A 13495-nucleotide genomic window follows, 5' to 3' on the forward strand; every position below is an offset into this window, starting at 1 on the left:
TCCTGGCTTCTTGAAATGTAAAGAAAATTTAGTTATTAGGAGGTCTTGTGCCAGCTGGGTGTATGGGTGTGCACACTTTGAATTCCAGCACTCAGGAGGCAGAAGTAGGGAGATCTCTGTGAGTTCGAGGCCAGCCTGGTCTCCACAGTGAGTTCCAGGACAGCCAGAGTCACAAGGTGAGACTCTGTCTTGAAAGAAAAAAAAAAGCTCAAGTCTTTTTAGTTCTTCTCAAGCAGAAGTGGTACTGCACTTAGTCATCAAAAGGTATATTTAATCGGAGAACAGGGAGCCTTGTTCCCCTGATGAGGCAGAAAGGCAATGGTCACTAGAAAAGATAGTGAAAAGCAACTTTTCATAGAACAGCTGTAACCCGCTAGGCGGCTTGGATTAGTGGTGACACCCCCTCCAGCACCTCCTGTCAGTGGGAGACCAACACCAAATATCACACTGTTCAGTTCTGTCACTGCCAACGTTAGGGAGGTGATTTAAACTCCGCCAAAAGCAGGCAAAGCTGGAGAACTTATTGCCCTTGGTTGTAATTACAGCTAGAAAAACATCTTAACAGATGAATCTCTGCCTTGTTTCCTAGATGGGAGTGCAAGGCCCTCATAGACTTTAGAGGCAGAGCCATATATTACTTAAATTTTCTATTACAAAAAGTTCCAAGAATCAGAAGTAAAAAGACCGGAACAATGAACTGCTACGTGCGCATGATTCAACTTTGAGAATTATTAATCTCATTTTCTTCAGAACACCAATATCGAATGAGTCTGATGTCATTTGTATGCTTCTCAGTGCTATTCTAACCAGCGTCTCAGAGAGCAAACCCCAGGCAAAGCACAAACCAGAAATCAAAATAAGGATCTAGTGTGAGCGGCAAAGGCAGACAGCCAATTAATGCCTGAAATGTAGAAAATTTTCTCAATTATTATTTTTTCTTTTTCAGAACAGTAGTCTTGGAAAACACAGACTTATTTTGCAGGGACACTGTTCCTTTAAGTTGCTTACTGATCCCACCCAGATCTTGCACCTTGGCCAAATGCCTAACCACTCTAGTAAACAAGAATAAGAGATTGCAAAAAATTCAAAAGCAAAGACATTATTTCCCAGACAACAGAACGATATCAAAGAGTTAACCTCATCCTTGAAAACAGTCGTTGCTGTTTCCATCTGCCGCTCTGGTTTCTGTGGGCATCTACCACATTGGTCTCTCTTTCCTGTTTGAAGGACTGCCTAAGGTAAGACACAGCTGTTTGCTTTTGATTCCTTAACTCAGGACTGTCCAGGAACCCTGTGGGGATAGATGGCTGATGTCCTGGTCATGGGAAGGGAACTTATTAAAAACTTTGCCCTCTGCTGTTACTTGCAATCAACTGTTAGATAAACATGAATAATTGCTAAACTAAGCAATTATTACTAGTTTTAAAGGTATTTAATTTTTTGTTTTGCAAATTTTATTCTAATTTTATAGTTTACTAAACTGTATTACAATGATGTTAACATCTTTGGGAATCTTTTTAAAGATTTTAAATGAATTTTTACAAAAATAGAATATTTTTATCATTTGACTAGTTTAGAAATTTGAATAAAAATATCCAGTCATTTTGTCTTCATGTAGAAACTAGTAAAACCCAAAAACTGAGCAGAATTCACAAAATCTACAGAAAAATATTTTATTCCTGAAAAATTATAAAATATAAAGGCTCTTGAATGCTTTCACCCTGATATTCACTTGAAATAAACTTTAGGCAAAATTTCAAAATACAGTATTTGCCAGAAGATCTGCATTCACAGCATTTAGCCTATATTACCATAGAGGTTTGTATTTCTTTCATTTAACTAACTCATTTCCATACCTTCAACCCATATGTATATCTTTCTAAAAGAGAAGAACTACTAATTAGAGCAATAGAACATGCTGAAAGTGATCAGAAGGGGTGGCCCTGCAAATGCCAAACAAAGTCAAGGACAACATTGAGGAAGGTAATAGACTGGAGAAGCTGGAGACATGGGGAGGCAGGAGAGTGCCCACCTTTGCTCTAGGTGGCCAGCAAAGGCCCCTTCCGAGAAGCCACAGCTCCAAGATATTATGGTTATTGCAGGGATCGAGTGTCAGTGGCTGTCATACACATGACAGTTTAGCTATACATTCAGAATTCTGCTCAGGGCCTTCGTTTCCAGGGAGGAAAAGCCATTATTTGATGCCAATAGTCCCAGAGTCCTTTCAGTGTCTCAATCCCAGAACTTCTGAGATGCTCCTCGTGCTACGGACTCAGCAAAGAGAAAACACCCGTGTAACACTGCCACTTTCTTTTGCCCTGTGGAAACACAGTAGCAGCTCTGTGTGTCTAGGTGACTCTGTCTTTATGCTAACCTTCAGAATAAATTGGAGTCCTTCCATGTCCTTGGTTCAGAAAACGTGCCGTTTGCATGTTCTATTTCCTTAGCTCAGTTCTAGTAAGTTTTGTTGTCTGTTTGTGTTTGCTTTGAATACCCAACTGTCTTAGTATACCTGGTCTGAAGCCTGGTTGACATGTAGCCAAGCGTGCTTGGTAGATGGGCCAGCACAGGTGCTTGTTCTTACAGAAGCAGCGTTCTCTTAGTAAATGCTGCTGCATTCTATTTGAGGAAGAGCCTGTGGCCTGAAGCCAGCATTGCTTTATTGCCAACCTAACATTCTTGCTTCTTTGGGAGGGGAGGGGTGGTACCCATCTGGCATGTATGAAAGAAGTCAGTCTCCCAGCTCACTCATCATGGCCTTTGCCTTTATTTCCACCCTCTACTGAGCATCTGGAAAATCATAGTCATGAATTTCCTGTTCACATTCTCTGGAGGGAAGGTGCCAAAGGAGGAACTGTGATTCCTTTTCCAGACCTCCTGGAGTTAATGCAGCCGAAGGAGGCAAGCTCTCAAAACCACGTAGCTTGTTGGCTCTAAATACACATTTGTTCTTGTTCCCTTGGGCATACTGAGCTAGCGACATATCCATCTTCTTTTGTCAGGGAATTCTGGGGATTTAAACATCACTTTGTGTATAGCTGGCCATATTAGACTGATACAGATGACTGAGAATTTTAATATAGAATTTGAATTTTTATTGTTTATTTGTGTGGAAAAATCGTTTCACTGGGTTGTTTGAAAGGTGGGCCTCCCGACTTCAAGTCTTTTCCTGTTTATTGTTTGGAAGTTGCTTTTAAGCAAATCTATTGGTTTTTGTTCTCACATTCTTTTGATTCATTGGATAGGCAGCTTCACTTTTGAACCCAATGAAGACAAACTTTCCCAAGCAAGAGTAGAAAAGAGAAAGGAGTTATGGGAAGCTGAGGAATGATTTAATTCTGACTTGAGGGTTGGTTTTGTTTTGTTTTCCGAGACAGGGTTTCTCTTTGTAACTTTGGAGCCTGTCCTAGAACTTGCTCTGTAGACCAAAACCAGGTTGGCCTTGAACTCATAGAGATCCCTCTGCCTCTGCTTCCGGAGTGCTGGGATTAAAGGTGTGTGCCGCCACTGCCTGGCCCCTGACTTGAGTTTTGAACTCATTGATGCTGTATGAATAATAGTAAGACTGAAAAGATAGTGGCTCTGTATGATCCAAGGGAGAGAAGGATTTGCTAAAAATTACTTATAACGATAATGAATGGAACAAACATTCAGTCATCTGAACTCATTCTGAAGAATCAGCAAATGACAAGGCAGGTACTGTGATGAAACCATAGTCCCTAAATAGAGTGGAACCAAAACACTGATAAATGGCTTTTCTCGCTCCCTGCTCTCCATAACATAATAAGAAATTAGTACTGCTTAAATATAGCTATTGAATATAAGTGAATATTTACTAACAAACATTTGGTCATGATACTATAACTTGCTTATGTTATAAACTTTGAAAATCTCATTGTGAGTATTTTATTTGAAATGTGAAGGGATATGTGTGTGTGTGTGCATGCATGAGTACATACATGTATGGGGTGTGTGCATGCATGAGTATTGCGTGTGTGTGCGTGAGTGTGTGTGGTATGTGTGCATGCGCACATACATGAGTGTGTGGTGTGTATGCATGAGTGCTTGTCTTGTGTGTGTGTGCATGAGCATGTGTATTCATGAGTATGTGTATGCATGAGTATGTGTCTCTGTGTGATATGTGTGTGCATGCATGAGTATGTGTCTGTGTTGATATGTGTGTGTGCATGCATGAGTGTGTATGTGTGGTATGTGTGTATGTGCATGCATGAGTGTGTGTGGAGTGTGTGTATGCATGAGTACGTGCATGCGTGTTTGGTGTGTGCGTACATGATTGTGTGCATGCATGTGCATGCATGAGTGAATTGTGTATGTGGTGTGTGTGCATGTGTGTGTGTATACATGCATCAGTGTGCCCATATGTGTGATGTGTGTGTGTGTGTATGTTTGAGTGAGCCAGTAGGGGACAGCTTGCTTAAGTTAGTTCTTTTCCTGCACTACATGGATCCTGGAGACAAACTCAGGTCATCATGCTTGGTGGCAAGTGACTTAACCCACAGAAAGATGTTGCTGACCCATATGCCAGTTTTTAACTCTACAAACTTGAAATTATTTAATAATAATAATAACAACAACAACAATAATAAAAGGATTGTAGTAAATAACCCTTTCTATTATGGTTTCCAGTTTAGTGTTTTTATGGGATTCCTGAGTGTGCAAATGAGTTGGTCTCTGTTTCCTGTGCCTTCTCTTGGGCTCTTTTCTGTTTGTTTCTTTGTTTGTTCTGTACAATTCCAATGTGTCAGTTTTTGTTTTATCATTTCTTCTAACATCACATCATGTCATTTTGTAGTCCCTTAGAAGTCTGTTTGTTTTCTAGTGGGAGACAAGAAGGAGATCAGTCCTGATGGGAGGGGATATGCAGAAGAACTGGAAAGACTGGAGGGAGGGGAAACCACGATCAGAATATGAAAAAAAAATCTATTTTCAATAAAAGGAAAAAAATGGTAAACATTACCTTTATTGAAGTATTTATAACTGGATTTTCCTTTTCAAGGTGTTACCAGTTGGATGAATTTTCACCATCTCCCATAATGAGGAAGAGAGACGCTGCCTTCTGCCTTCTGCTTTTGCCAGTTTTTTTGACTCAAGCAGTGTATGGACAAAGAAAGAAAGGACCAAAGCCAAACACACTGACAAGGAAAAATGACTTCCGGGGTAAAAATAGAGTGCTTTTAAAAAGTTTTACTTTTAGCCTGTGAAAGCACAAATATAAAATTTTAAAATAGTGTTTGATGAAAGTAGAAAATCATATGTATGTATGCATGCAGTGTTCTATTTGATACGATTATATCATGGTAATAATAAGTCCTACATATTTAGATCACCTCAGAGTTTTAGAGCACTGTGCATGTATTGTTTCATTTGAACTCCACTTGTGAAATAAGAAGGACAGAGATAGCCACATCATAGGTAAACAGGTTCAGAGAGCTTACATGGCACCTTCAAGGCCATAAGCAAATAAACTATTAAGAAACTGATCTAGGATTCACATTCAACTCTATTTTCAAATTAAGTTTGTTTTTCTGTTGTTTTTCCTGTGACGAATGTAGACACTTTCTCATTTGTTTTCAAGGTCCTAAAATGGCACAACCCAAGTACCAAACAGAATATTATTAATTTACCTCTAGACTCCTTTGCCTACTATTTGTTTAATTTGAAAAATATGTTGTTTTTTCCATTTTTATGCTCTAAGTGGGTTTACAATGCTGAGAATATATGATATGTTTATTTGTTTGGCTTTGTTTTTCATTTTATGAGAGAAAATATTTAGTTCTGTACAAATTAAGCTTTATTTTGAAGGTAAAGTCTCTCAGAAACAAAGCAAAAAGCATACCATGTTGGGGTTCTTGTTACCTGAGGATGCGCGAGGAGGGACAATTAGGTTACACATCCTTTGTGTTCTCTTTCAGACACGGTTTGCTTCATAGACGTTGTCTTTATCTTGGACAGCTCGGAAAGCTCTAAAATTGTCCTCTTTGATAATCAGAAAGCTTTTGTGGACAGCTTGAGCGAGAGGCTTTTCCAGTTGACTCCTGGTCGTTCATTGAAATACGATATCAAACTGGCAGCCCTTCAGTTCAGCAGCTCCATCCAGGTCGACCCACCATTGTCTTCTTGGAAGGATCTACGGACATTTAAGCAGCGGGTCAAATCTTTGAGTTTAATTGGGCAAGGTACCTTCTCTTATTATGCCATTTCCAATGCCACAAAGCTACTTAAGAGAGAAGGACGTAAAGATGGTGTAAAAGTGGCTTTGCTGATGACGGACGGCATTGATCATCCCAAGAGTCCAGATGTCCAAAGCATTTCTGAAGATGCTAGAATTTCAGGAATATCATTTATCACTGTGGGACTTTCCACTGTGGTCAATGAAGCCAAACTTCGCTTGATATCTGGGGACGCATCCAGTGAACCTGTTCTACTATTGAGTGATCCAACCCTTGTAGACAAAATCCAGGAACGCCTGGTAGGTACCTAGAGGATTAAATATATATTTCTCCTTGTATTTTGATAGCTTAGATTTAAGCTCTCTAAGAATAGATACAAAATGTTGACAACGTAGGATTCTCACTGGGTGTAGAACATGTATCATTCTGGTGCCTCTTTCCACTACCTTGACAATTTAATGGAAACATGTGAAGTCCATTCCCTGAAGCTGCATTCCTAACTTTGTTACGTGTTGAGGTTTTTGGAAAGACTACTATTAAACCATTCACCATATTCTCCTGTCTATTCATCCTAAGATCATGTATATTGTTGACTTATATTCATTGTGTTATCAATTTATGGTCTTCCTTATTCGTTCTCGATCCTTTCTCATTTCCCACGTGCAGACTTACCTTTGGCTTTTTTACCTGTTTCCATGTTATATCTCTTAAATATACTTAAAATCTTTTCTCTTTTATTTCTTATATGTTATAAGCAAAAATTTTTCTTTTTATTTCTTATATATACAAGCCTGTCTATATTACTTCCCCTATTTCCTTAAAAGCAACCCAAGGGAGGAAGAAACTATTTTGGCTCACAAATTGAGGGCCTAGTCTGTCATGGTGCAAAGGCATGGTGGCAGAAGCATAAGGCATCATGGTCATATAGCATCCATAATCAGAAAACATTACGAGATGAATACTTCTGTTAGCTTGGGATCTTTTATATTCAGGCCAGGGTTCCAGTCCATGGAATGCTTTGTCCACAAAGAGTGGGTCTTTCTGCTTTAGCTGACCCAGCCTAAAAACTCCTTCATAGACAAACCCAGACATTTGTCTCCTAGGCAATCCTAGATCCTGTCAAGTTGACAATCAGCGTGAACCACTTTAAAATCACCTGTAGGCAATCAATGATTTTCCCATCAGACCATGGAAACCTTCTCTTTGTGTTGTTAGCTATGGCAGGGCCTTTCTGTGTTGACTGCCCATCTACCTCTAAGAGCTTCCCCTTGCTGCATTGGGAAACTAGGAACAACAATCAAAATGAAATCTTTCTTTACAACATTTCTCAAGAAGAAAACTTCCCGATAGAAGTTGGTTGATTTGTTGTGTTTAATATTGATTTTTTCTAAAAAATACCAATTAAAACTTTTTCCTAAACACATTACATTTATGTACTAAGAGCACACACATACAACAGCAACAACTAAATCAGGAATCTGTGATAGAATAAAGCTGAGGTGGGGGTGGAGAGTATAAAGAAAGTATTGAAGAGAGAAAAAGGAAAGGGTAAAATGATGTGATTGTGTATTTAATTTCAAAAGCTCACATTTTTTTCTGGAGAAGGCAGCAAGGCGGAAGTGACCAATAGGCATCCTTTCTCGTGAATATTTTCGAAATGTTACAAAGAAAATTCAAACTTACTCCTAAGATTTTTTTTTTGATTCTTCATCCTCTCACCATCCTTTCTCAAGATTTAACTTTTAGTCTCAGTAGAAATCAAAAACATGAAACATGGTTTTCTTAGCAAATACTGTCATACACAAAGTGCTGTCCAGCTCTCCATGTATTTGGTACTGCTCTGAGCACGCCTTTGTTCTCTATAATTCTTTTAAGATTTATTTTATTTTATATGTGAGTGTTTTTCCTGCATGTATGTATACATAGCACATGTCCTAGAAGGTCAGAAGAGAGCATTGGCTCCTCTAAAGCTGGAGTTACAGATGGTTGTGAACCAATTTGTGAGTACTGGGAATTAAACCTGGGCCCTCTGCAAGGACAAGTGCTGTTAACTGTCGAACAACCTCACTATGGCTTATTTTGTTTATTCTATCACCATCTTGTGATGTAGGTTAGTCACAATGTAAGATGATCATTATCACCCCATTTCATTGCCAAAGAGCTGAAAATTTAAGGCTTGTCAAGACTGCAGACTATATACGTTTAGCCCTGAAAAGGCATGTTTTAGATATGAGCCACCATGTGGTTGCTGGGAATTGAACTCAGGACCTCTGGAAGAGCAGCCACTGTTCTACTCTCTGAGCCATCTCTCCAGTCCTGAAAGAGCATATTTAAAGAGGAAATCACAATGAATTTCGAAAGCTTGCTCAATCAGAACTGCCCCCAAACTAGCAACATCACTCTTCCAACGTCACCGTTGTTTCTTGCTCTTCTCTCTGGGGATTGTGTCTATAGTGGAATCAGAGACTACGGCCCAGCCCACGGTTCCCAGGTGAGTCTGGTTGGGAGCAGATACGACACAGGAAAGGGAAGCTTGTCACGGGGCGAGGACAGTACTTAGCCCTGCCTGTGCCCATGGTTTGAGAAGCCCTCAGCACTCAGCTGAAAGCAAGACGATGTCCCATTACATACAGGTGAGAATCCTGGGAATGTGGACATTTAGCGGCCTGTTCTTCCTGCTCTCTCTTCATCTCTAGTGTGAGAAGAGCTGACTCCAGAAGGCACAGGGCCGGCAGCTCCTTGTTTGACCAGATGTTCGGGCTCAGGGTGTTGCTACCTCCTCTAAACACACCCTTGCTGAGATCCCTGTCCAACCGAGGACAATAGCTCTTGGCAGGGCACAGCTGGGACTGTTTGTTTGGGGGAAAACAGAAAATGACTGTGGCGATCTGCTTCCTTAGCATCCTGTGACTTCAGCTTGTTTGTTCAGATGTTCGTCTTGTGGTTAAAGCTCTCCTGACAAAGGGCTACTGCTTTCCGAACGCACCCCAGGCCCAGAGTTTTCACTCAGCTTTGGAGAGAATGACACAGTGTTTGCATTGCCTCTCTCTACAAAGCAGGACCTAATTTCTCACCAGATCATTGGTCAAGTCCTCATTTAATCCATGTCTATTACACCACTGTAAATAAAATGTAGTTGACATTTCAACTTTTTGTTTTGAAATTCTTATGTGGTTAGGTTTTTAAAATAATTTAGTCATAATTTAAGAACAAAAATACATTATTTAAGTGTACAATTCCATGAGTTTTTAACAGGTATACATATTCATATAATCACAAACACAATTAGAATGCAGAAATTTCCATCACTTATAAATGCCTGCTTAAACTTTATGATATCTCTCTGTCTGTCTCTCTGTCTCTCTCTACCCCTTGCTGCAGAGCTACTAATTTGACTAGAGGTTGGTTCATTTCTGCCTGTTTCAGAGTTTATAATAGCAGCTTTGCTCCTAACTTAAATTTCAAAGGCTTTTGTGTGGCTGTTATGGAATTTGTTGACCTTTGCTCCCATTTTATTTTTATGATATTAATAACTTTGTCAATTCTTCATATTTTCTCCATCTCCCTTTATAGCATTGGCCTTGTACTCATTCCCCAAGTTGGCTGTTCCCTTCCTGCCTTCTGTTTTGATCACTATTCCATTATACAAATCTGAACCCAATGACAGAGTGTAATTCTTTTATTTTAGTGAGGACATTTCTCTTCTTATTCTTGTCATTGAAACTCAAGTTTCCACAGAACTGACAAGCCATAACTCAAGCTGAAATTTGTAGACTGCCTTTGAAGCTGCCCTTCACTCTGGCTGTGCCCATGTGTGCTCTCCTGGTCATTCTCAAAGCCATCGTCTTCATCAAGGATGGACACCCTACCACACAGCTCTGTCTGCTGGGCCCTCCTGTCTCACTGTTGTCTTTCTCTGGGTACCCACACCAGTCTTTCTGGCTCTTTCCCCCACAAACTCTGACATACAGAGCAGCATACCATTGGGGTGTTAGTTGGCCCCTTGCATTCCTTCCTTCAGAATCATCCAGAAGCCCCACCTATTCCAAGAAACTGTTACTGACTCCCACTATCCTCTTTTAGACTTCCCACACTTCTTCCAGGCTGGTGTCCTCAGTCGTAGGCTTCTGACTGTAAGTGCCCTTAGGCACGGAGCTTTGTTCTTTGTTTGAAACAATCTTGGAGTGTTGGGTTTAATACTGTTTCTATAGAAATATAATATTTTTCCAGAAAATGTAAAAACAAATGAACTACAAAAATGGTTATTTATGTTGTTAGAGTGCTAAAGAGAAATACAGTGACGCAAAATTGAGCTTTCAAAGGGACAGCTGAATAAAAGGCACAAAAATGGTAAAAGCATGCATTTAAAAACCAGTAACGTAAGGAGCTAGATGTGCAGGTTTATGGCCGTGATCCTAGTTCTGAGGATGTTAAGGCAAGACTGTCATGACTTGGAGGTCACTCTGGACTACACAATGAGTTCTAGGCAGCTTGGGTTATAGAGTTAAGATTCTTTCAAATAAAAAAGCCCACAAAAATAATAAAGAGAGGAAGGAAGGTGGATCTCTGTGAGTTTGAGGCCAGCTTGATCTACAAAGTGAATTCCAGGATAGCCAGGGTTGTTATATTGAGAAACATGCATAATTAGTTCTACATAAAATTATATTTGTAATTTTTGTCATGATACATATATTATTTTTAATCATTTAATTCCTCTTATGTAGCAAGTTTAAAATGTAGTTTTCTTTCTTATAAATAATGCATATTATTATGAACTATTCAAAAGTTTCACAAAATACTATTTTTAATACTCTTAGATGTAAAAGCTACATCTGTTTCCCTTTCATTGGGTTTTTATAAACAAAATATCATGTTTGGGTGTTTAAGTGCTTGAGTGAAAAGCCCTTTCTCCTAGGTAATCACAATAATGGGATTGTGGCTTCCCACATTTCAGATCATCTAGAAAAGTGCCACCAGTCCTTGGACCTCCCACAGGGCAGAGAAACCTGCTTGCTCTTTGGGCTGAGGAGGAAGGAAGACTTGATTGGGGGAGGGGGAGGGAATGGGAGGTGGTGGCGGGGAAGAGGCAGAAATCTTTAATAATTAAATAAATTAATTAATAAAAAAAAAAAGAAAAGTGCCACCAGACTTTCCAATGTCCTGTTTTTGAGTTTTAATCCAGTTTTATAAGACCTACTAATAATTTCATAAAAAGATGATTCCTAAATCAGTGTTTTGGTGCCAAAAACAAAAACCCAAAATGCACATCGGTATAGAGCTGGGGACAAGAAAATAAATAGTTATGTATTTATTTGTTTAAGTCTTTGTAAGCAAAAGTGAGAAATTTCTCATTACAATCAATTAAGCTTGAAGCAAATTATGGAGATAATTAGAGCTGATCAAAGAAACAAAAGAATAATAGAACAGATCAAAGAAACAAAAGCTAAGGCATAGGATGCAGTAAGATAACGTTCCTAGGAAACACAGTGATTTTGAATGTTGGTGCCCCTCATGTTTCCTATGATTACATAACTGAGAGGGCTCCTTGGGAGGGAGGTTAGCCAGCTTTATTGCTTTTACAAGGTTAAAAAGGCTGAATTGCTATTCTTCTTGGAAATTGCATATCCCATAGAGAATAATTAAGACTAATAAGAAGATGGAAGCAGAACTATTAATCGAGTTAATGTTTTATTCTTTTTTTTTAATCCCTTCTAGGATGTCTTATTTGAAAGGAAGGTAAGCGCCACATGCTTTATTATTATGAATTACTCTAAAGACCTGGATTAGCAAACACAAGTGATTCATGTCAGGTGTGACTGAATGAAAACGTGCAATTCTTTTTAAAACTAGCTACTTCACTTTGAGGAAGCCACATAATTTTATTTTTATGCCTCTGTATTTCAACTGTAGGTTAGAAAAATTTAGAAAAAATTTAGTGGGATTTGAGAGATTGTTTTTGAGATCAGTGCTACTAAGTGACAAATTTCTCTTTACCTTGACAAGAATTCTTTTATTCTAAGCATGGGTCAGACACTAACTGCTTTCTGGAGTCCTCTGGTTTGGAAGATACTCCTGCTATTGGCCAGCATCAATCCAGTGTTCAGTTTCCTGCTGTTTGCTGGTGGGCGTGAGGCTCATTTGGTTTTCTATTTTGAAGAGAACTGAACCAGATGAGAGCAACCAATCAGAGCATTGCAAAGGAAGCTAGCTAGTAGCCATCCGTTGGAAAGGACATAGCATAAAAGGACTCGGTTAGAAGGAAAGGTGGCTCTGAACATGCCAAGGACTCCTGAGCTAGGTTTTCAGCATCCACTGAATGGTCTGTAACTCTAGAAGAACACAGAGAAAATCATCACTTTGTCCTGTTTGAGTCTGTTAGGCAGCTATCAAATGACTCATTCTGTTTTCAGAGGCATTAAAATAAAAACAATGTGAATCCTGGAACTGACAAAGTATGGTTCAAATCATGTTTTCTTTGCTGAGTAGGAAGAAAATAATATTTACATATGACCTGCTGTGATGTTTCCTACAGAAGGGAATGAGTAGAAATTCCAGAATTCCACAGAAAATGCTTAGTTTTCTATTTTAACCAGTTCCTATAAGTAAATTGATAAAAAAAATTTGATTGAACATAGGTTTTATTTAGCTATGGCAAAACTTAATAATACTTCAATAGCTGGCTCTTACCCATCCTGAGTTTTCCTAGAATAATTTAATAGAGAGAGGAACTTTCTTGAAGGGAGTTTCAGTTAGTTATATACCAGGCGAGATTTGGCATGCTGGCACACACTGCATTTCACTGTGTATTAATACCGCATTTCTTGCCGATTCAGTGTGAACCCAAGACCTGTGGATGTGAGAAGGGCGACCCAGGCGACCCAGGGCCTCCCGTGAGTAGACGTCTGTGCTGTCCTTGGGGCTGATAAAGACAATGATGAACCTATTCCCAGAAATGGCTGTACAGTGTTGTTTCTAATTTGATAATTAGATCCAGAACTTCTCGATGATGAGACAATAACGTAGGAAGAGCTGATAGAAGATATTAGTAGTTTAGGTGATGCTTTATTTCCCCAGGGATGCAGCAATGCCATGTAGCCTCATGGAGAGGAAGTCAGTAGGATGCTTGGGGAATTAGGTAAATTCTGTAAAATTAAAGCTGCCACTTAGCAAATGAGGCACAGTGGTAGGATTCACTGCAATTACTTATCACTGACCAATAGTGTCAGAAAGCATCCACACTGCATGTTCTCTTACCTATGTGATTTGAAATATTGTCCTAAGAGTTTGGAAGTTCAAAGAATAGG

General features: G+C 39.2%; 1 protein-coding gene across 1 annotated transcript in view; it reads left to right on the forward strand.

The window, feature by feature from the left end:
- Positions 1-5054: 5054 nt before the first annotated feature.
- Col28a1 (collagen type XXVIII alpha 1 chain) overlaps positions 5055-13495 on the forward strand; it is a 162132-nt gene continuing 153691 nt past the window's right edge. The window contains exons 1-4 of the mRNA XM_057779390.1: positions 5055-5178; positions 5934-6490; positions 11907-11927; positions 13025-13081. Coding sequence (XP_057635373.1) covers positions 5055-5178; positions 5934-6490; positions 11907-11927; positions 13025-13081 — 759 coding nt within the window. The remainder of the gene's footprint in view (positions 5179-5933; positions 6491-11906; positions 11928-13024; positions 13082-13495) is intronic.

Source organism: Chionomys nivalis, chromosome 1 (assembly GCF_950005125.1).
Source record: "Chionomys nivalis chromosome 1, mChiNiv1.1, whole genome shotgun sequence".
Taxonomy (NCBI): domain Eukaryota; kingdom Metazoa; phylum Chordata; class Mammalia; order Rodentia; family Cricetidae; genus Chionomys; species Chionomys nivalis.